This window comes from Denticeps clupeoides, chromosome 4 (assembly GCF_900700375.1).
Source record: "Denticeps clupeoides chromosome 4, fDenClu1.1, whole genome shotgun sequence".
NCBI lineage: Eukaryota > Metazoa > Chordata > Actinopteri > Clupeiformes > Denticipitidae > Denticeps > Denticeps clupeoides.
The window spans coordinates 15,797,887-15,821,166 of NC_041710.1; the positions used below are offsets into that span (position 1 = coordinate 15,797,887).

General features: G+C 43.7%; 2 protein-coding genes across 13 annotated transcripts in view; one reads left to right on the forward strand and one right to left on the reverse strand.

Moving 5' to 3' along the window:
* The window catches only part of abhd3 (abhydrolase domain containing 3, phospholipase), a 28,529-nt gene extending 15,262 nt beyond the window's left edge, over window positions 1–13,267 (forward strand). Inside the window, exons 9-12 of one of the 5 annotated variants that reach the window (XR_003749459.1) lie at window positions 2,848–3,660; window positions 3,910–4,282; window positions 4,508–5,646; window positions 8,673–13,266. Coding sequence is in view for 1 of the 5 variants with exons in the window: in XM_028975644.1 (XP_028831477.1) it covers window positions 2,848–2,903 (56 nt within the window). In the remaining 4 variants the exon portion in view is untranslated. Of the gene's footprint in view, window positions 1–2,847; window positions 4,460–4,507; window positions 5,735–8,672 lie in introns of those variants that run through there. The other 4 variants (XR_003749460.1, XR_003749458.1, XR_003749461.1 and 1 more) reach the window with 4 other exon arrangements.
* Window positions 1–23,280, reverse strand: part of greb1l (GREB1 like retinoic acid receptor coactivator) — a 34,128-nt gene that overhangs the window by 2,299 nt on the left and 8,549 nt on the right. The window contains exons 1-32 of one of the 8 annotated variants that reach the window (XM_028975637.1): window positions 17,621–17,980; window positions 15,018–15,128; window positions 13,925–14,084; window positions 13,587–13,760; window positions 13,191–13,367; window positions 12,642–12,818; window positions 12,434–12,556; window positions 11,659–11,781; window positions 10,685–10,825; window positions 10,308–10,433; window positions 9,871–10,011; window positions 9,604–9,789; window positions 9,096–9,392; window positions 8,717–8,845; window positions 8,414–8,548; window positions 7,102–7,299; window positions 6,737–6,914; window positions 6,455–6,644; window positions 5,964–6,097; window positions 5,344–5,683; window positions 4,933–5,048; window positions 4,527–4,783; window positions 3,787–4,292; window positions 3,423–3,681; window positions 3,181–3,320; window positions 2,916–3,077; window positions 1,882–2,086; window positions 1,451–1,634; window positions 992–1,207; window positions 652–793; window positions 279–479; window positions 59–197 (exon numbers count right to left, since the gene is read on the reverse strand). In XM_028975637.1, the coding sequence (XP_028831470.1) occupies window positions 59–197; window positions 279–479; window positions 652–793; window positions 992–1,207; window positions 1,451–1,634; window positions 1,882–2,086; window positions 2,916–3,077; window positions 3,181–3,320; window positions 3,423–3,681; window positions 3,787–4,292; window positions 4,527–4,783; window positions 4,933–5,048; window positions 5,344–5,683; window positions 5,964–6,097; window positions 6,455–6,644; window positions 6,737–6,914; window positions 7,102–7,299; window positions 8,414–8,548; window positions 8,717–8,845; window positions 9,096–9,392; window positions 9,604–9,789; window positions 9,871–10,011; window positions 10,308–10,433; window positions 10,685–10,825; window positions 11,659–11,781; window positions 12,434–12,556; window positions 12,642–12,818; window positions 13,191–13,367; window positions 13,587–13,760; window positions 13,925–14,081 (5,653 nt within the window). In that variant the 5' untranslated portion in view covers window positions 14,082–14,084; window positions 15,018–15,128; window positions 17,621–17,980. Of the gene's footprint in view, window positions 1–58; window positions 198–278; window positions 480–651; window positions 794–991; window positions 1,208–1,450; window positions 1,635–1,881; window positions 2,087–2,915; window positions 3,078–3,180; window positions 3,321–3,422; window positions 3,682–3,786; window positions 4,293–4,526; window positions 4,784–4,932; window positions 5,049–5,343; window positions 5,684–5,963; window positions 6,098–6,454; window positions 6,645–6,736; window positions 6,915–7,101; window positions 7,300–8,413; window positions 8,549–8,716; window positions 8,846–9,095; window positions 9,393–9,603; window positions 9,790–9,870; window positions 10,012–10,307; window positions 10,434–10,684; window positions 10,826–11,658; window positions 11,782–12,433; window positions 12,557–12,641; window positions 12,819–13,190; window positions 13,368–13,586; window positions 13,761–13,924; window positions 14,085–15,017; window positions 15,135–17,620; window positions 17,981–23,280 lie in introns of those variants that run through there. The other 7 variants (XM_028975639.1, XM_028975638.1, XM_028975636.1 and 4 more) reach the window with 7 other exon arrangements.

Here is a 23,280-nt window from a genome sequence, read left to right on the forward strand (position 1 = left end):
GACATTATATGTCTCACACAGAAGACTTGTCCAATGTTGTATGATAATGAAACGGTACCTTTTAGGAAGCGGAATTTTTTAAGGAGGCTGGAGTTTACAAAGGAATCGCACAGATAGAGCAGCAGGCCACTGAAAACCAGGCCTTGATGGTCCAGGTTTACAGAATGAGGTCGAGAGCTCATGTAACATACAGCCACCTGAACAAAAACAAAACACTTGCAAATAAAGAACACTCATTTGAAGATATCCATGTGCTTGTGTCATTTATGATCTCTGACCTCTGCACCAATGTTGAGGTAGCTGTTGATGGACAGCACCGGGTTGCTGCTGTTGCAGACAGCCTTCGGAAAGAGGCGGTGGCTGCAGCTCTGCAAAAACCTCTCTAGCAGGAAGTGAGCAGGAGCAGCCAGCAGTGTGTGCTCGCTGTCTGGGGCGCAGATGTACTGAGAGGCGCTGAGAGGACTTGGGCTCTCCATAGCCTGCAGGGGGGTACACACGTGGATTAAGAACTTCCAGGCTGAGCCTAACTTGCTATGAATGTGTGTGTATGTATACATGAGATGAATTTGGTGTGGGTTTATGTTTGATCCGGAAGCATATGTGTGATCTGTAAGTGTGTGTATGGAGTGTTTTGCGAATTTGGGTTCTCACCATGAGTTTGGGTTTGATATGGAAGTCTCTGAGGCCTCCAATGGGAATGTGTTTCTTCATAATACTGAAGTGGTTGAAGCGGCAGAGCAGCAGGCCGCTGCTGTTCACCCTCAGATTAAAGTCCACCTCTTCACAAGTGTATCTAAGACAGAAAAACACACATCAGTAAATTCAATACTATCGTACAATACTCACATTGATCTTTTTTTCTATTGAGAGGACCTAATTTTCGCTGTGACTCTAAAATGACTGTACTAATAGCACTGGACCCATGTACAGTAAAGCACTACAACACACACAAACACACATACAGTTGAGAAACACACACTCTCTGGCTCACCGGTTGAGGTCGTACTGGACGTTCTGTGTCAGGTCCACGTTGAGCATGATGAGGTCATGGAGGTGGCACCGTGAGAAAGGGGCAGAGAGCGGCTGGGATGCCAGGCCGCTGCTCCACTTGCGTACCCCGCACACTCCATACTGAGAGACCTTGGGCGTGGCCTCTATGTGCTGCAGCACAGACTTCAGAGACACATTAGTGACCTCTGGAGAACCTCTAAATGGGGAAAGAGACAACTATTTAAAGTGTTTTTACTGTTTCTAAAATGATTTTTTTTTCACTTTTCTATTTAGCTTAAATATAACTTTATATTTGTGATCAGTAAAAAACAGCAATAATGGATTATCTGGGTAAAATACTTTACTGATTGTTTTCTTTCTGTACAAGTATAGTGTGATCATGATCAATGAGTTGTCAGCATACGAGTTGAAATATGTTCAGGTAGAGTTGTGTATCCACCTGTAATTTACGTACACAGAATTGTCCTGCACTGGGTGGTAGGCATTCCACAGCACACAGGAATCATCCATCATGACAATGAAGGGCCAGACGTCCTGTCTGCGGACCCCCAACAGCTCCTGTCTGTTCCTCTCCAGCTCCAGGTTGTGGTAGGAGAGCTCCTTGATCATGAAACGTGCAGCCCCTGGTGCACAAATCCACAAACAGCCACCAAGTCTGAGCATAACTCAATTTGTAATTTAACAGTTCAACTCAAATCTATTTTATTCTAACTCAGTAAAAGAAGTACACATTACACAGCCCCTTTTAATTACTCCAGAAATAGACGGATAATTCTGAAAATCCCACAGCATGGCATGGAGCCTACAGAACATAAGAGCTATATTACATAATGTGTAAAATGTGTGAGATGTGTAGGGGACCACACCCACCCACTCCTGAGTTGTTGAACATGGCCGGAAGCACCAGCAGGATGTGGTTGGGCCAGTACTTCCTGTAGAGGGCCATTTCATACTGCTTGACCACCAGGATGTGCAGGTGGGCGGCTCCCTCCATGGCATGGAAGATGTTGAGTAGGCCGTGCTCCTGCCGGCCTGTGGTTGGTGTGAAGATGGGGCTTTTCAGCAGGCCAGGGTCCTATTAAAAAAAAAATTGAGTTCTTCAGATTGCAAATATGCAAACAATTGTGTTTGTTGGTTCCTTTGGATCTAGGGTGTTTTGTGTTTTTATGCTTTTTTTGGTCTGTGCTGACAAGGCCCAATTATTTAATTGCATCAGTTTCAGGGAAAACCCTGCTGAGTAGTTTTTGTTCCTCCTTCATGAAAAGTGATACCTAATTTCCACTACACTGGTGCCAGGTGATGGTTCTGGTGCTCGGCCGGTGATGAACTGGGAACCAACTGAGAACCAGTCCGCATTTACACTAGGCAGGCGCTCAGCAGAGCCGCATGGTAGTACGTCAGAGGTCATGCCCACTAAACAGAAATCCCAGCACTGACTCCATTACATCGTAATGGATATCTTTTGGGCCTTCACCACTGCCACATTTACATAGGCCCTTCTGTCCCTGTAGTCTTTTTACCTTTCTGACTGTTCAGTTGCTTGTGTGAGGCCTGCGACTTTAACATACACCTTTATACACCTATTTTTTTTTAGTTTTTGATAAATTTCTGTGGACATCCTAATAGATACCTCCTAATACCTTCAAGAGTATTATTTTGTTTAGCGCACCACGTTATTGATCTTGGGCTATCCGGCATTTTCTCTTCTTAAGCTACCAATCACTCCGCTCACCGCTCATGACATCACAGGCTTTCGCTACTAGACCAGAAAAGTTTAGGGGCCGGTTCGGTACTTGTTTTGGGGACCGGCACCAATTTTTTTTCCCTGTGGCACAGGAACAGGAACCAGTGGAAAAAGAGTATCAGAGACCCAACAGACCAGATGCCGCTGACCCGGCTCTGACCTTGTCTGAGAGGAGCGGCAACCGCATGCTCTCCAGATGGCTGCCCTGCTGACTGAAGACAAAGTGTGGCTCCTTGGCTTTAGGGATCACAAAGTGAAGCTGCACCTCTTCTCCCAACATGGAGGAGCAGAAGGTGAAAGCATGGAAGGTGCAGTCAGAGATCTGTAGTTACACACAAATAAACACACATTTCATTTATTTCATTCACCTTCATAAAGAATCACAAGAAAAGAAAAAAATGAAAAGCAAATCAGTGGAAGCTCACCTGAGAGGCAGGACTGGCTTCACAGTAGTGGTGGCACTGCTCACAGTGATGAAAGGCATTGTGGGCAGCAAACACACTCAGTCGAATAGACACTGTGTTCCTCTGAGCTGGATCTTCAGTACTGCCCTCTGATTTCACTCCTGTGTAGTAAAAAGGAATTTAAATGGAACAAGCCCTCACACACAAACACACAGATACAACTTCCATAAAGCTTGTGTCATGAAGCAAAAGTAATCTTCTACCTTTTGTGTTCATGGGCATGTTCTCAGCATAAACTGGGCTGGTGTTTCTGAATTTGTAGTCACGGGGGTAGAGGTCAAATGGCAGTTTCCGAATGTACTCCACATCAGGCCACTTTATGCTGCTAGAGGGAGCACCCTCGGGTGGTTGTGCAAGTTCATCCACTATCTCCTCCTCGTCATACACATCCACCTCCAACAGTCGAATCAGCATTCGGAACAGAATGCGCAAAAACTGGAGGTAGGCCCCCGTTTTCCCTGCCTATCATGGAACATGAATTTGTTATTTGTGAATAAATAGTCCTAAATTTTACATACAGATTCTATTAAGTTAAAGTTAATAAAAGTTAACAAACTGTTTTTTCACCTGTGGTGGTCCACTGAGCAAAAGACGACGGGGGTGGGGTGTAGGGGATCCCTCATAGTCAGCGTGATGCTGACGTGCAGATGTCCACTGTCGATAGTACAGTGAATGCTCCACTCCACCCAGGTGCTGGGGAACTGGTGGGCGCAAAGGACTGGTCCAGGTGACGTCAACATGGGGCAGCAGGGCCACCGAGCTGGGCTGACCTACAGACCCCCCCGCCAGCAGGGAGTAAGCTGCCCGGGAGAGGACTGCTGTCCGAGGGAAAACGCGAGGATGAACAGGCCCACGCGGGGATTGGGTGGATTGGCTGGGACGCTGCTGGGCTGTTGAGGAGGATGAGGGGGAGGAAGAGGATGACGAGCAGAAGGAGTGGGTACCGGTGATTGGAGTCTCCTCCATAACAGAGCTGCCTGTCTCTGTTGGGCACAGAGAGTGGGAGGAGAGAGGAGGTTTCTGGGAAGTGTCTGGAACTCCAGAGGAGCTGACACCATTCTCAGTGAGAGAGCCTACACACAGACACACGCAGAAAATTAGCTAAATCACATTACATTTATTTACATGTTATGCATAATGGACAGAATTATCTATAAGCTTAAATATATTTTTTTAATTATGTATTGCTTTTTCTTTATTGTTGGCTGGCTCCAGATAAATTTTTGTAATGGCTTGAATAAAGGGGTTGTCATATATTTGGAGGTCATCTAATATTTGGTCTGTACAGAAAAGGCCGGAGTGCTGACCTGAGGCTCTGGTGACGGCACTTCCATTGCTGTGTGGCCTCTCAAGCTCCATCTGACCATCGTCAGGGTCACCGGGGTCACCATGGTCACCAGCACTCATGCGCTTCTCCTCTTCCTGCTCCCCCTCCCCTCCCCTTCTTTGTTTTGGAACCACCCCCTGCGTCACATAAGTGCAGGCCAGCCCCACCTCCTGCTCCAGAGCTGTACGGGTGAGATAGCTGGAGTCGATCAGTCGCAGGTCACAGTACTTCAGAGATCTGCAGAGGAAAACACACATACATAAATACATCCATTAAATGTTTAACACAAATTGCAATAAGCAAAATGTCAGTGGTAATTGAGAGTCTATTAAAAGTCTCAAAATAAACATTGTAGTGCAAAAGACTAAAAAGCCTGAACAAATCACCTTGGGAAAGTCTCCCCCAGTGGATCTTTCCCTGTGAGGATGACAATGCAGGGTAGTCCCTCAAGGTCTTCATATGTGTGTGGGACCCAGTCCTCGCTGTTATAGCCCCACCAGGCCTACAATGCCCCCCCCAAACACACACACACACACACGCACACACATCAGTGTATCTGTCAGCAACATGGTTGGGCTGTAAGCAGCACCACTTAACACACTAAACAATTCTATTATCATTGAATTCTGACATAGTCCATTAGTTAGCTGTAATAAAAATAATAAAATATTGAGAGCTTATTTATTTACTATGTAATAATTTCTCCACACAATTTAGATGTATTTATTTACATGTATCTGTTTTATTTATTATTTTATTCAAACATAATTTTTCCCTTTCATATAACAAACACTCACCCTGAGACGACTGATGAAGTGGCTGGGCAGACTGAGCTCAGAAGCGGGGCTCCCCAACAGCACGGCAAACCGGTACTGCAGGCCCAGCTTGTCACGGGCGTCCTCCAGCCTCTCTCGGGCCAGCATGGCCAGCTGCAGTGAGGGGACACGCACCAGCAGCATGAGTCCACGGCCTGAACTGTCCCGCCCTGGAGCACTGATCAGGTCCTCCACCATGGCCAGGGTCTCAGGGGTCACATGGTCCCGCAGTGACGGAGCTGCTGTCAAGGCCATCATGGCCTCAGTGTACTGCTGGATCAGCAGGTAACTGCGGATTACCATGCTGTGGAGGTGGGGGTGCCTGTACAGTAACCAAAATAAGATTAAGTCAAATAAATATATTTATTAATTATGTGGGATCATTTACTCTTTAGTCTCCATCACCCATTTGTTACTGGGTAATTACCAAGTTTTAATGTCCTTACATCCTAACATTGAGGACATGTTAATCAAGAATGGTGACAACTTCAACTTCCTTTTAAGAGGAGGAGTTGCTTATTCATAATATACTCTAAGAACTCACCAAGTATGGCAGCTTTACCCCAAAATCTTTTGACCTTTTTGTGTCTTCATTAACTCACCTCTCAAGTAAGGTGTTAACCATCCTCTCAAATGCGTCGTCACTGCGGAGTATGGGACTAGCCACACCCCACTGCAATGAGCAGCTGTAGTCCTTCAGCCCAAAATAAACCAGGTCCTTGTGAGCGGGCTCCCCCTGGAAAAAAACAACTCCTTTATAACTGAAGCTGAGTCTGACAGATATAGGTTGTATAGGTTTTTAGCACTACAATGAGAGGAGTAGTGTAGCAAGTGATTAATATACTTCCGAACATTTATGTGATAAACTTTTAGTAGAAAGACAAAGATAGTCACTGTAAATAACATTATACAGACAGATTTGAGACAAAATGATGATTAAGACAAGATATTGAATTACAAGTAACTTTAGAGGCCCTGTTGATAAATGGTGTTTGATGACCACCAGGGGCTGCTAAGCACTAATAGTTAACACCTGATTGAATGCATATCCAGAATTGTCCTAAATCTTTCCCTGGATCAGCTGTTGACTCACCAGGCTGTCAAACGTGGGCCATGTCACCTCGTTGTGGATGCTTATGCGGGACTGCTGTGTCTGCAGGGTGAAGGGAAAGCAGCTGACCTGCAGCACCAGCAGGTTGACTGCATCCAGCACCTCGGGGCAGTTGATCACACGATCAGCCAGGCCTTGCAGCTCACCGTGACACACAGAACCTGAAAGGGCACTGACAGAGGCACACATCAAAGATATTAGAGATGATGTTGAGACACACGGACAGGACAGGGGTTCAGGAAACATGTTGTAATTCAGTTTTACCTGGTCAAGTCGACATGAGAATTGTCATGTATAAGGACAAAAAGTGTGTAGGGGTTCTGTTTGACCTTTCGCATAAAGGCCTCAATTTTGGTGTGAACTTCAGCATCTAGCCGCACCACGTATTTGTCTGGTTTCTGAAGGGCACAGGCATCTTCCAAACCCAGATCCACCAAAACACCTAAAAAGAAGAAGCAGAATGTCTCACAACAGCTTAATTAAAAAAATTATAATAAAGACATTATAAATATTTTTATGACTTTAACAGTTAAAAGCATATGCTGATGCATAAATATAATCATATTCTTATTCAATTTTGCACAATGGTCTTTTTGATGAGTGATGTAGTATGAGGACCTTTACTGTACCTGACTGTCTAATGCGTCGGGCTGTCTGGTGCACCAGCACATGGGAAGGGGGAACCAGGACCAGAAAGTCCACTTTACAAAAGCGGCCCAGGTCTAGGCTCTGACTGCCAGAGTCAGCAATGGAACAGACCTGGGACAGAAGGCTGCGAGCCACGCTCAACTGAGGGGGGTGGATCTGGAACATTTCATCCAGCATGCCTGACAACATGGAAGAAAATTATCAAGTCACACATGTTGTGCCCTCAGGGTTCACAGTCCTAAAGGCCTGGCAAAAAGAGTAATCACCAAAAAATACAAATTTCAATGATCATTTAGACCACCAGTCTATATGTGAGTTATACATCATTGAGTTGAGTTATATTAACACCAGGTCAAGCAGGTGTACAATTTCCACCTCCTGAAAAGTGTCTTCATTACACAAATAACCAGAAATAATGGGCCTTTTACATTTTACAAATCTATGTCCACAGATTGGATTTTGAATATGATGCCACAAGCTTGGCACACCTATCCTTGGCCAGTTTCACCCATTCCTTCTCAAGCGCCATCCGGTTGGATGGGAATTTTAAGATCTCTCCGGAGATCGGATTCAAGTCTGGGCTCTGGCTGGGCCACTCAAGGACATTCACAGCGTTGTCCTGAAGCCACTCCTTTGATATCTTGGCTGTATGTTTAGGGTCTTTGCCCTGCTGAAAGATGAACCATCCTGCTCAAGAGTGCTCTGAGGCAGGTTTTCATCCAGGATGTCTCTGAACATTGCTGCAGTCATCTTTCCCTTTATCCTGACTAGTTTCACAGTTCGTGCAGCTGAGAAACATCCCCACAGCATGATGCTGCCAGGTGGTGAGCGGTGCCTGGTTTCTTCCAAACAAGACACCTAGCATTCATACCAAAGAGTTCAATCTTTGTCTCATCAGACCACAGAATTTTGTTTCTCATGGTCTGAGAGTCCTTCAGGTGCCTTTTGGCAAACTCCAGGTGGGCTGCCAAGTGCCTTTTACTAAAGAGTGGCTTCTATATGGAAACATCTCAAGAATTATCAATTTTAAGCTTCATGGCAAAGGCTGCGAATACTTTGTCATTTCTCTTTATCTTTACATTTTGAATACATTTGCCTAAATCACAAGTAAACATTTTCATATTGTCATTATGGGGTGTTGTGTACAGAATTCTGAGGAAATGTTTTATTCAATTCATTTTGGAATAAAGCTGTAACATAACAAAATGTGGAGAAAGCAATGTGCTTTGAATACTTTTCCAGATGCACTGTATGTACTGTGATTAGTGACAGGACTTTTAATTCTATGCTCACCTGTTTCTGTAGCTGGTACCATGACAGCTGCTTCTTGTGAGTGGATGTAGTCTGTAATGTCACCTTGATAGGGCTGGATAACCTGCTCCTTACGCCGCCGCTGGTATTTGACCAGCTGTTTATCCAGATTTTCTCCTATATTGGACCACAGCACCAAGTTAAGATGTGTGGACAGCACACATAAAACATACCAAACATGTTCTGCTACAAACTATGTGCAGTTCAAGATTACCAACCATTCATTTTTTTCGCTTTTCAGGAGTCCCAGAGGGATCAAGAGGGTGTTGAATTAGCCGGACTCACCTAATGATGTGCTCTGGAAATGAGCAGCCAGGCCACTGACTTTTCCTGTGATGAGTTCATAACTGATTTCCTTCAGGAATTCGTTGGTGGTCAGCATGCCCTCTGCCAGAGAGCGTGCCTGGAACTTTCCTGATACACATTTGTGTGTGTTAATTGACTGCCATTTAGTGATTGTCATTGTGCTTTGCTCAGTAGGTGTCAATTATAATAATAATTATTATTATGCCACAAGAACTTGGCTTGAGGCACAGCCTCAGGACAGCACTTTATGGTAAAAATAATAATATTAATAACAATACATTCTTTATGTATTGTTCAATGTGTTATATTTATACTGATATTCTACTTACGATTGCAATGCACTGTATTGCACACTTACCAATCACCAGCACGCAGAACTCATTGCCGCTCATCTTGGAGGGACAGATGATGACCACGTAGTTGGGTAGACACTGTTGGTGCGGCTTCTCAGTCAGGGAACGCAGTGCCTCTGAAATGCCTTCCCCAAGAGAACTGTGGGAAACCAGAACCTGCACTGTGCCACCGGAGACGCTAGCTTCGAGACGGGCCAGCCAGGGTAGTTGTGTGGGGGACACAGCGGTTCCTGCGGGGCCACACAGCATGGCCTTGACCATGATCTGCTCAAACTCCTCACGCAGGGGGATCTGCTCAGAACCTGAGGAAATGTGAGACACAAACAGTTACCCAGAGGGAAAACATCTAGACTTTATGGGGTGCACAAAACAGTTCTTAAACAGTGCTTTAAACACCAACCAGATTAGCTGGTTTATTTTAGATGAGGAAAGCAGGAGAAGGTTGTAGTGTTGGTGTTGGTGAATGAGGTCGGTGTTACAGTTAGCGTTAGCAAGGTTGATGCACTTATTTACCTAGTCGTCCGAGGTACTGCAGGGTCAGCAGGATCATGGTTTCCACACTGAGCAGCTGGCTGCTTGTCATTCCCAGGTTTTCCAGGGTCTTCTCCGATAGCTGGCTGGTTTTATAGCAGCTCACCAGTAGGGGGCTCACTACGATATCCCCAACATTGCCATAAAAGTATGGCAAAGTGCCTTGACCTAGAAGGTAAGGCACTATGTGAGAATCGTCTGATAATATTCATGAATATTACAATCATTCAAATATGATTTTCGTTGTACCGATTAGGATGACTGGCCGGACTCCAGAGATACTGAGCAGGTTGTCTGGGATGATAACAGTCTCTCCAGCTGTAATAGGCTGGGGCTGTATAACCCCTGACCCTGAGGGAGGCTGTGGATTGGACAGGGCCAGATGAGGACCTGGAGAAAGGTCAGAGGTCAAAGTTAGAGTCTTTCATTTGGTCCTGTTACTCTGAACTCTGACCCTGTTGCTGTAACTGAAAAGCTCATCCCTGAGCAGTAACAATGCCATGGGAGGTCAGTGTTCACTATTTTATTCCCATTCTCTCCCATACAGTGATAGCAACACCAGTTTTGATTAGTAACCAGGTAAGACCTATAAAATACTTATTTTAAGTAAGCATGGAGCAAGCATAGAGCTTTCATAGCACACAGGTGGCATTCCTTTTCCTGTACAGTCTTGACTGGGCACTGACCGGAGCTGCACGTCAGGGGCCGGATGGCTGGAACAGGTACTGCAGTGGATGGAACAGGGACCAGAGATGTGGGGTGCCAGCTTCGGTGACGCTTCTTCGGGGGTCCTGAGGACATGGCTGTGGAGGCTGTAGAAAGCAAAGTTCATGTGAAATAGATGTGATAATCCCTACAAATGTGAAAATCATACTAATACTATGGCAATTATTCTGTAGAATTTACCATTGAAGGACAGAGTTTGCTTATAATATATATCTTTCAAAGATATATAGCTGCTCTTTTTGTTTTAACTGGGTCTATATTAAATGCAAGTTATAAGTGACGTGTACAAAGCAGTTGTGTTTGTGTGTGATAAACACAAGCCTCCTGATTGGCTGACCTGGACTGTCACCTGGTTCTGTGGGACGATAGTTGTGGGTCGGCGTGCCCAGATGTGTAACCTGGGTCGGGCTGAGCAGAGCGGGCCGCCCCTCAACACCCTGGGCATTAGTTAGGCCATTCACCCGCAGTGCTGTAGGAACTGTACAATGTACACACACACACACACACACACATACACAAAACACAACAAATACACATCAATAATATGCATCAGTAACAGACAGGCACTTTAATTAACTTATGATATATAAAAACTATAACATTCCATTAAATGTACAACAAATATTTTTTACATGTATTATCTTTTTAGACATGCGTATATTTTATTTTTAAAAGTTGACATTCCAATATTTTTGGCAATGTTCCTGACCAACTAAAGCAAGTAAAATAAACTAACTAAAGCTTTATAATACGATTATTTAACTTAACATTTATTATTGTGTTATAATGGATCCTTCCTTTGTGCACAAATCTTGTTTTGCTGAGGTAATCAGCTCTAAGAAGCAGTGAAAGATTGATTTCCATTAGCTGATAGCTCTATTGATAATGAATCGCAGAGGCACTTTCACATCAGATATTCTCGACCCGCACATTCAATGCAGACTGCTTGTCAATCTCGGAGCACGTGCAAATGCGCTAATGGATGGATTAAAAACTCATTACAGAACCTTTTGGCCAGCGGCACAAAAACCTAATCCACATGACCTTCAGCCAGAGAGCTCCATCTGTCCTGCCCAATGACCAGGTAAATAGTCTTGGTGCTAGGCAACACCAACACAGGCCTGGACACTAAGAGGTCACTGTGATACAGGCTTGGTCATAGATGTATGGCTAAGTCACACCAAAAATTTGTGGCTATCACGTAGATAAAATCAGGTGTTTTTCAACATCTGACACCGGCATAAATAAATAATAAACCATGAAGATTATGTGTGGTATGAATGTAACAATAGCGATTGACTGAGTGTTTACCTATAGGCAATGTTTTGGTGCCCTGTGATGATGCCAGAGGTTTTATGAAGCCACATTCTCTGGACAGTTCTGGACCGCCGAAAAGCCCAGTGGAGGTGGGCTGGATCCGGACAGGAGGAGAGTCTGATGAGTTTAAAGAACAAATTAATTACAAGTTAATCAGACACAGGTATATCTAATAGAAATTGTTCTTTTTTGCAGTAAAATGTTGTCACTGTTCGGTTTTAGCGGCCCTTAGCCATCAGTGGCCATCTGTTGCTCAATGTTAGCTTCCTAGGGTTGTGATTGTTTTTTCCTTATTCTGATTAACTTTGACCTATCCTTTGTTCCCCATCTCTGAATCTCCATTCTATTTGGCTGTGCTGCCTTTGTGCTACCACTTTCTCTTCTGTTATCAATCCTCACTGCTGTTAGTTAATTAGCAAGGAGGCTGAGTTTTTTCTATTTCTGCATATCCCTGGCTCTTTCCTCTCTGTCTCTCTCTTGGTCTTTCTTGGTCTTGAGGCTTGTTCATTGATTTTATCTTGTGTCTTGTCGTCTGTGCTTGTTGGTACTTGGTGACATCTCTTATTCTTTTACTGAACACCTCTGGATAAACCGCCAGCAGCTGTTGTTCAGTTCATGTTGACTGTAATAAGGAGTTTGAGTCAGACCATGGGGGCCAATCAGGGCTCCAATTAGAATTACTCTAAGAACTGATCTTTGAGACTGATCTTTGCAAATCATCTATTAGTTCCACATGCTCAATAGCCTTGACTAAAGAAGAAAATCTGACCTGAAAGGGACAATGGAGAAGAGCTCTGGCCACTGTTGCCCCCGTTCTCTTTGCTGCTTAATGAAGAAGAAGAGCTAGGCTTGGAGGATGAAGCACTGCTGGAAATCTGTCTGGTTTTACAGTCTGCAAATGAGTAAGGGGAGATTATTGATATGGTCATTATTTATCATTAAAATTGCAAATCACGTAAGTAGCTTATCAAAAATACCTTTCCAGCAGATGAGGGGTCCTTTGCACAGAGCACCCTGAGAATTCTTCACCAGGTAGTACTTTAAGTGCTTCTGCTTCTTGGGCTGAGTGGCCAGTTTCAGGTTGATGTGGTTGGAGAACTCAGTGAAGTAGCGGAAACCCTTTTCCCCACAGCCGATGCAGTTTCCAGAAAAACCTGAAACACGCAACACTCACATAACCAAGATGCTATTTTACTCTCCACTCACCATTTTAAATCTATGGTCAGCAGCTCTGTACATGAACCAGGTTTAGGTGACCCCTTGGAAGCACTGATTCACCTGATCAAATATTTCTTCTGATGGATATTTGTGCAAAATGCTGACAAATTGGCTTTTTATTTCTAAAAACCTAACCACTGTAATTTCAGATAAAGAAAGAGTCCTGAAAAATATATAAGCCTATAATGACACTTTGAAGATATTTCCTGAATGATTATGGACCATTACAGCTTAGCGGACTGTTTCATTTTTTATGTTGCATTATTGTAATTTATGGTAGTAATAAAGTGGTTATGAAGCAGGCTCACCTAAAAGTGCATTTTTCCCATTCTCATCTGGCAGGAAGCGCTTGTCCACCGCACAGACCAAAATATGCTCTGGGATGCTGGGAGACTTTGCACCCACCAGCTCAAACCCAGCTGGAACATCAATTGCCTCTGTTGTCATGGAGATGAGTCGTAGATCCTTTCCAGCTTGACAGAACCCTGACCACAGTGGATTTGAGTCAGCACACCACCCCTAATATATAAACTCAATCATATAGTAGTGTATGGTGCAATGGTACAATGGTGCATTTTACCTAAATGGTGTAAAGGAGATTATACATTTATATGAAAATATAAAGTCGGATTTAGTATCCTAGTGTAGATCTGACAAATTCAGGTTTATGAACAGTGAAATAGGTGCATGGAGGGTACTGGTACCATCCACAGTGCAGCAGCCATCTGGTGTAGGAGCCTGTAGGTAGGGTAGAGGTGGACTGCTGCTGTCTGACTCGTTCTCATCTTCCTCTGTTCCATTAGGGGTTTGGCTGTTGACCAGAACAGACCCTGAAGCCTCAGCAGACCTCAGGCCCAGTTCTGCTTTGGGCTTAATATCTGGTTGAGACATTACCATATGAATGAATTATAGCAACCTGAATATGGACATCATGAGACAATAAATAATAATATACTGTATCATTATCAAACTGTACAAGGTCTCAAAGAACGCTGGAGTTATAAATAATGTACTAAAAGTGTACAAGGAAGCTACTGCTTACCCTCTATGTTGCTGAGATACTGGTCTGGATCCAGGTAAAGTTGAGTAAAAATGGGCTGTGGGTCACCATTGCTCGATCTCAAGGATGCCTCAATTGAGTTATGGAGAGCCTCCTCAAAACGGGCAGACTTCAGCTGCCCTGCATATGAGTTTCCCATTGTCTGTAACACAACATCAGGGTCTAAAACACACCTTCACATGCCTCAAATGTGAACCATGCAACCTGTGTTGTAAAACATTATAAAAAGAAAATGTTGAATTAAAACAGTTTGTCTAATAAAAATATTGATTAATGAATTAAAATGCATGATTAAGAGAAACAATTATAACAGCTAAATTATAAGGAGAGAAGAACAGAAAAATACTATTAATGGCCATGATATTCATTCAGGTGATACTGAAGGATTGTGAATTTATATTCATGCTATCAATTCTGCCTTTTAAACCCCCCCAGGTCGCATCTGTTGACCCCTTTCCCTGGACACACACAAACTCCTGAACATCTGCCAGAGAGTAATCTTGTGGCTGCAGCTGTGATTGGCCAAGATGCAGCAGGTGGCAGCTGGACAGGGCACAGGGCTCTGAGGGCACATGTGGCCCTGGCGTTTGAGGGGAACACTGGGGGGTGGAGTCAGATGTCCTGTCCGAAAAGGCCCTATTCATATCATGCATGCTCAGTGCACACAGAGGCCACCTCCCTGGGCTTTTTTTGTATTTACATACCCGTGAAATTAAATACTTTAATACCAATGGCATTAAAGTAGAGAAATTGCTGGTTTATTTCCAGCATAGAAGCATGGAAAAGTAAAAAAAAAAAAAGTCTATGAATATGTATTGGTTTATATGTGTTCATGTATTTTTAATTGACATATTCATTACAAAAAACAATTGAAACATTTCCTAAAAAACAAATCTATTGTTTTTCCACTGTACATTCATTTGAGTATTTGCATACAGTTATTAATTCCAATTAAAACTTAAAATGTTTTTACTGGTCAACAGTCAACACTACTGGAGTTTTAACTGGTAATGTTACTAGGTGCATGAGACCTTGACACCACGCACAACTGTTTGGACACAGAGTGTTAACATACCGTGAGTGTGTGTTTTTCCTCGGGTGTGAAGGGTCAGGTTCACCTCTGCTCCATGACCGATCACTACTGAGCTGCATAAACGTCTGGGAGGGCCATCATACTCCTCTCACACTACTCCTCCGGGATAAGAAAAATGCAGAAAGATAAGCATATCATACAGCGCCCCAAAATGTAATGCTCAGAATTCAGTGCTGCCTCGTTTAAAAAAAAGCTTCAGCATATGCAATCTGTCCTGCTGCCAGAAAAGGAACAGATCTTTTCTGACTTGAATAGAGCAACATAATGGCACACAATTAGGTGCAGTTTGCCCGCAAGTTTTCATCAAAACCACTGAAACATAATGTGGTCATTAAACTTTAAACATATAAAGATGTGTTTAGGTGAAAATTCATATACCTGCAAGTCCCTGATATAGACAAATGCAAGCAAACAGTAAAGCTCAAATCAGATCTGCTTTCAAACATACACAAGCACTGCAGTTTCACATTGCAGACACTGTTCTGCAAATCTTTTATTCACACGGAGCTGTTTGTTTGGGAAGGTTATGACAGATTGGAGCCAAGCTGGACATATGCGGCGGGAAAGTGATAAGTGGCAGAGATGGGTTATGTGATAGCACAGCGCCTGGGGCATTTCGGAAAAACATACTGCACCAAAGATTGCAATCAAATCTCATCAACAACCACTAGCAGCAATGGACAAGACCTCACACACTGCCAGCTTACCAGACGGTGAAACAAAGATGCATGTTTCCAATCAGTTTTTTTACGCAAGGTCCAGGGCCAGACACAGTTTCTCGCCTGAGAAACGCAAATGCAGCTCAGCTAAAGATCTTGATGAACTTCTAGTAGCTTGGCTTGTAAATGATTAGACGAAGCCAATCAAAGCAAACTGCTGGGTGGGGGAGATTTCCATAGGAAATCCATAAGGTCTGACTCTCTCATTGTTTGGTGAAGGCTAAATCAGGCATCCCCATTAACATTCAAGGTGAGGAAGAACAGATGAACACATCTCTGGACCCAGTTGCATAGAACACATTAGGAGTAAAATGCTGCAAAAACACTATTACAATTCAATGAGAAAAAAGTATTCAACTTCACAAAGACATTCCTGCCCAACAGAAGGGACTTATGGTCATTGAAGTTGAGCTTTATTGTTATTTCAGCTATATACATGTTAGACAGTACAACAATGTTTCTCTGGAACCTGGTGCTCCATGTTACATTTATACAATTAAACAAAGTTTAAAAACTAGGCTACATAAAGTGCAAACAGGGGACACGTTTAACAAAAAACATGTAGACAGCAATGAGACAGACAGTGCTAAACTGGTTAAATGAATAATAAATGTGCGAAAATAGTGAAAATAGTGCAAATACTGCTGTGCAAAATGGATTTTGCTCTACCAGGCTTCATGCAAATTGAAGCATCAACAAAGGTAATCAGTAGTAGGTACCACGAGGAAGACTCACAGTAAGTCTAAATGAACATTCAGACACTGATTACAGGGCTCACAGGTCCTGTCGAACTGGTAATGACATTTGTGGCATTAAGCATGCTTGCTTAAGGGCTCGCCTGCAGGCAAATGGGGGAACACTGTCTTGTTGGAGTCACGTGCCACTCCGACTTCCATGTGGATTAGTGTAACATGTAACTACCAGTATCACTAGCATTTGCAGTACCGGGAGAGTTCGGAGCACTTGACATGTACAGGGCTCTGCAAATGCCACATGTACTCTGGAAATGCCACATGTACTTGGTCAAATGTTGAAACATAAAAAAAATCAACTACAAAGTTAGAACTTCATTAAATATACACATTAGTTACACATTAATGGCATATTTTAAATTACCCTATATGTGTATATTCTTATATATTAACAGTAAGGGCAATATTACTGCCTCTCCGATAATTCAGATGTTAACAGTGTGAAACCGTCCCACCCTTGCCTGTAGTGTGCCTTCCCTCCACTCCTCCTTTTGTTTCATCTTATCTGCATAATCACATTACATTGCTGACAATGAGGAGGAGAAAGCTAAAATGAAATCAACTCTTCTAACTTATTTGTGTCCTTCTAACATCAACAATCTCACTGCACACAAGTTCATACATGCATTTGCCAATCCATTAGTGGAAAACGGCAAGAAGATCCAGTGGTCACATAGCTGAAGGTAATAAAACTTGACATGAGGTCAATGTTCTGGAGCCCTGATAGCAACAGCAGAGCAATTTGTGAAATGCATCTGTTACAAAACGTTATGCAAATTTAAAATGACAATACATGTAAATAAATGGCAGGAGCATTTGAACTAGTTTTTTTGTGAAGTTTTTAAGAATAGATGAGATCTGTGATATCCCATTGCTTTTTTTTTTCTTTTGACTGAGAAATATCACAAGGTCTAAGGATTCAGAAACAGCAGCAAGCTTAGGGAAGCATTTTCAGGAGCCGACTATGTAAGTAAGAATACATAGCGGGGGTGAAGACAGAAAAAAACTAACATCTCCTCACACAAGTAGGTGCTAAAAGCCCATCTCATCAAACCACAACAGAAGCAAAGAGTAGCAAAGAAAGTGTAAAGAGATAGGAATGTGCTCCCTGTACCTTCCAGATGCCCCTTGGACCAAGTGATTCGAATTTCCTGATACCCCCCAAGTCACAGGGCACCAGATTTCAGAGTGCTGGTTGAATCATCTAGTCCATGGTGGCAGATTGGTCCTTAAGGATAACAGATGGGTAAAATTCAAACACAACTGAATTGCATCACTTCAGTGTTGTAGGGATCATCTGGTTTGTGGCCATATTAGTCCTCAAATTGGCTAGGTAAATCCAGTTGCTTGTTGCTAGTATCCTTCCCACTGTCCTGCTCCTTCTGTGGAACCCTTTCTGAATGACTCTTTCACACACACAAACACACACAAACACCACCAGGACCCTCCCCCCTGCCAATCCCCTCCCTTTTTGGGCCATTTGCTCAGAGAGGTAGGCAGCATTCCCTGAGGACCCATTCATCTTGGTCTCTACTGACCCCCTACAGTGACAGATGCTCTGCTGGATAGAACCAAACAGGCAGAACACAGCAACAATGGAGGTACCGGACCTGGCAGCACCCAGACCCAGTGTGGACCAGGCCATCCTGCCAAAGCCATCCAGCCATGGGCCAATAGAGGCTGCAGGTTAAGGAGTCACTAAGAGCAGCAGACTTGCCAAAGACCTCTCCCGAATTGCTGGCCTCCCTCCCTGTTTTATTGGGGCCAATTCAAAGGTAGGGCAAACTGGGGACACTTGGCAAGGAATGTGGGGTCAGAGACATACCATTTTGTCCCTTGCCCTTGCCTTGAACACACTCACACACATGTCTGTCCTTTCGACTTGGATTGAGGATTCACTGAGAATGTATCCCTGCAATAAATACCAGGCTCATCTGGTGAGAATAAGTAAGCTGACCCACAGTTCCACTCTATCCAAAGGCCTCCTTGGGAAGGATCTGAGGACATTTATAAAGATACAGATAAATAAGATTCTGTCCTCTCACTACTCATGTTAACCTACTATGACAAAACGTTGTGACTCATCCTTTAGCACAGGTTTAGTCATCAAACGTTAATTGTGCATGTCATCTGGTGCATATGCCTTGGGGGAACACGTCAGACCAACTCTTAAACTCTGTGCCCCCATGGCCGCAAGTATTGGGAGAAAGAGCCAAAAAGCCAAAGCATTGACTTGGAAAGATACTGGACTAAAGGCCCATAGTTTCATCAGCCCTGCCCTATCATATGACTTTGGAAGGTAAATAGACCCTGCAGGCCGCCAAGGCAGATTTAATCAGCAACTGCCAAGATCCTGTTTTGACTCTAGCCTCATAGTAGTCTATGTTAATTATTGATAGTGGCCTTGGGGTCCATGGAAGAGGAAAGATTGCTCGGGTGCAGGGACCATTCCATGGTGGCGAGTTGATGTGCTGAAGCAGAGTTGCTGAATTTGTCAGGTAAACAAAGAAAGTCAACTTGACAGACAGCTTGGGGTGTGGCTTCCCAAAAGACCAGTATGCAATATTCCTATATATTTCAATCCTATCGTTGGTGGTGGGAGGTTTTAATCAGCATTTCAACATACAGGATTATTGAGAGAACTGAGAGAAATGCATTTTATTATTTGTTTTTTTGTCCAGTACTCTGTGCTCATTTCACATTTTGTTTGTGAGACAAACAGACTGCAGTTGGTTTAATCTGGCAATGCAGAGCTTCTCACCCTGTCACCAATTACTCAACTGAGCCGAAAGTGTAAGCAAACCAGCCCTGGACAATGGACTCCCCCAAATGAAGGGCTAAATTAGGTCCAATGAGTCATTAATCCCATCATCCCACAAAAAAAAATTGTGTCCCAGTCCCATTTGGGGCACACGTGCATTTTTATATATGCTGAAAAGGGCAACTAACTGCTAACAAACAGATGAATTCCTCATAGTTCTGCACAGAAAATTCTGACAGTGCAAGTTCAACTCTTACAGGATGAACCACTGATTTGATTTATCTGCAGGTCCCTGACTTTGACACAGCAAGATCTAAATAGGTCATTTGAAATGGAGAAAGAGTGGAAAAGATGGGTTTCCTTTGCTCAAAAGGACCCTGATGATAGACAAAAGAGCCTGTCAGAGAGCTGGCCCACCTCCTGGCCATCCTTCACCATCCCCAGCAGCTGACAAAGGGAAGGAGCCCATCCACACTGCCACCTGAGAAAAGATGTGTCATGTGGAGGCTTCCAGTCCTCCACTCTTTCTCGCCACATCTTTGAAAACACTGCTTTGTCTTAAGCCCAGCTTTCTTTCACCGCTCTTTGTGTCCTCCTGCCCTGGCTCAATGGCTTGAGGGATCAATTGTGTGTGACTCGGTTTTAGAGAACAAACTGACAACAAATCAGTAGGGCAGGGTTATTTATGAGGAAATGCACAGGAAAAGTTTGTCCTTAAGGTGTGAGCATGATGTGATTTCTACAACATGATGAATGAGTCTCAGGTGAGAAAGAAAGAAGAGTGGTGGAGAGGTGTGAAGCTCAGCTCTGAGGGTCAGTGTCAGAAAAAACAAATCGATCTGGAGAACAACTGAAGGAACAATACTCTGACATGGTGGGGAGAAAAAAAAACTTCCCAGGGCGCCAATCGTTTTCCGAAGTGGCCCGGCCCTGATCGCCCATGTAGAGCGAGGACTCGCGTGGCCCATCAGTGCCGGCTGGGTGGCTCCCATTTCTATGCTAAAGTCCCTCTCGCCAGGACCGCCTGCTGGGGAGACTGAAGTGCAAAAAAAGGGACATAGCAGAGAGCCAGCAGATGAGGCGGCGAGAGCCACAGAAGATCCTCTTCCAGCAGGTCACCGAGACAAAAAAGGGGGTCGATGGGGTTAGGGTTCCAGCTGAAAGCCAATGCTGAGTTTGGGAGAATCACAGACCGTGGCCAGAAAGAAAGAGATAGAGGCAGAGGGAGGGGGCAGAAGAGCCCGAGGAGGGATTAGCCACAGGAGAGAGGCGGGGGTGGGACCTGAGTTGGGGTTTAAGCAAGGGGGGGTTTGCAAGAGAAACAAAAGGAACATTTGGGCAGATGAAGAAGTCATCATCATTAAGCCCCTGGAAGTTTACTGTCCGGTTATAAAACTCATTTCAGGGTGATGGAGCTGTGGGAGAGAGAGGGGGCAGAGCCGGGTCTCAGCAGCATGGCCAGAAAGCTCTAGGGCGATTCCAGGGACAGTTGCTCTTTGTGATTGGAGCACTGACCTTGCCGGGTGCACTAAAAGAGTGAACGGGTTTAAGGGCAGGGCATTTAACCTTAAACTAAATCCTGCACTGAGACAAAAGGCATTTATTAACAAAGCCTGCTGAACAGGTCGCTATTAGGTGCTGGGCAATCTTAGCGCTGGCAAATACTTCTGTTCAGTGGCTGGAAATCACGCACAAAAATATACAGAAATCTACTAAAACACTACAGTATTGAATGAATATAAAACTATGTAACACTTGTACTATAAAACTGTAACTTAAACCCAAAAGTATATTTTCTTCTTTTAAGAATTATGTTTTCATTTGAGAAGTGAACGGAAAAAAATGAAATGCTTTACCACACTTTTTGTTCCTATTATCACTGCGTGTACAGTAATACCTGACAGAGCCACGGTTTGAAGAAATAACAGGTTAAAGTTTAGTGCATGACAGTCCCATTGGATATTTAAGGAGCAGAGATGCAGACTCTGACTACATGGGAAAAAACACTATTCAGTATTAAAGTCGTGGATACGTTGCTGGTAGTGTTAGCTGTGTCACACACCACACCTGTTAAGCACAATTTAAGGTGCTATCTTGCTCACATTTGAGGACAAAACATTATTTGTGTGATGGAATGAGACAAAGAGACAGATCTTTTTATAACAGAATACAATGTGTTGTGTGTGATACACACTGACTGAAGAAAAGCCTTTGCTCGAGTGGTAATTTATGGTGAAAATGTAGCTATTTGCTACAACTGAGCAATGGAAACAGAATATACTCACAATGAGAGAACCAAATGTATTATTTTGAGTTAATACAACAGAAAGTAACAATATTACTATTGATAATGTACACAATTTATTAATGTATCATGCAAATAAAAAGGAGAAATGCACAGAAGGTTAAACAAAAACATATAGATTAAGGATTAGGACGGTTTGCAGCTTGGGGTCATGAAACGGAAGACCTACCCATGAATCTGACTCTGCGTTTTACAGCAGCAAACCAAGCTTGAATGCTGCTCTGTCACATGAAGGGCAAGAAAAGCTGATGAATGTAATTACAGGTTAATGAGCTAATTCAGCCTCCCAACAAAAACACAGCAATAAATTAGCATTTTTTTGCTAATAAACAATTAATAATTTCATTTAGACTGGTTTACTGCTGTATAAGTTATTAAACATGTAGTTAAATGCAATGTCCACATCACAATGGCATCTTTCACACACTTATTCCACACATCTGTGTGCACATCTGGTAAAGGCCTTGCCGCACATATGAACACACAAGGGCACACACAGAACCTCCGGCCACCGCCTTTACGGTCAGATTGACCGTGCCTGCTCCACTAGGTTTAAATGCCAGCTTGGATGCAGCCTGTTTGTTATGGTGCGTAAAGAAACAGGCTTCTGGAAAGCCATGTGTCATCCGAAGCTCATACCCCCAAAACACTCCAACTTATCAGGCGGCCAGGGCAGCTGAGGGTCACCGTCCGTTCACAGAGTCCACTTTTTCCTATCTTATCTCATGCTCTTGTGGATGTGCAGTATGTGTGAGTGGTGCCACAAATTTACTTTGCATCTCATAGTTTTTCAGTTTTTTTTGTAGTATTACTATTTTAAGTGCCCTATTAAGGATGTGTTCACGCAAGACTTATTTAGGAAGAAGCAACTGATTGATGGTCATTCTCCACCACTTCCGTGTAAACAGCCTTCTTGCAGGTTTCTGTTAAAAATCCACTCCTCCGTACCAAAACAAAAGCACATTTAAAGCATTGGGGTGACACAGGGACAATGGTGGCCCTCAGGGTCCTGAGGAAAGACCCCCACGTCCTGTGACTTCCTCGGCGCCTGCTCAACTGTATCCATCATGCCCCTCTTCATGACCTCAGGCAGCGGTGCCGCGTCAGCACAACATTAGACCCTGTTGCCCTGGTGACAACACACTGAACACCCCATTTCCCACGAGTCCCAGAGAGCCTTGGGAGCAGGGTGGCCATTGTCTGAACAGGACAAAGATGGGGCGGTGACCAATGTCCAGTACAGTCAGAGACTCCGGAACTGAAAGTGACAGTAAACTGGTGCTTTGTGGTGCTCTGTGTGTGGAACCGGTTTATTCCCCTACTCAAAACACAGAGTGGGGAAAATAATATTTCCAGAAGACTGAGTATGGCTTGTGTCATTAAATGAAAAAATCTATTAAAAATGAATAAACATCAGGTCAGAATCAGATGGCTGTGGTGCACAGAGACCACCAGCATTCGCTTATCAGTGCAAGGCCGGACAGGATTCAGGCACTGTGTTTCTCAGGTAAATATTTGTCCTTGTCCTTATCTGACAGCAGAGGTGGGAGTCTGGATGTGCTCTTTAACTAAGGCTGTGTTAGACTAAACAGCCCAAACCCTCTATGAACCCTCCACAGTCCAGTGCTTCATGCTTACATGTTCATATAAAGAGACCTATGGTTGATACCAAAGTCCTTACTAATGGGATTAAACATGAGATTGAAGC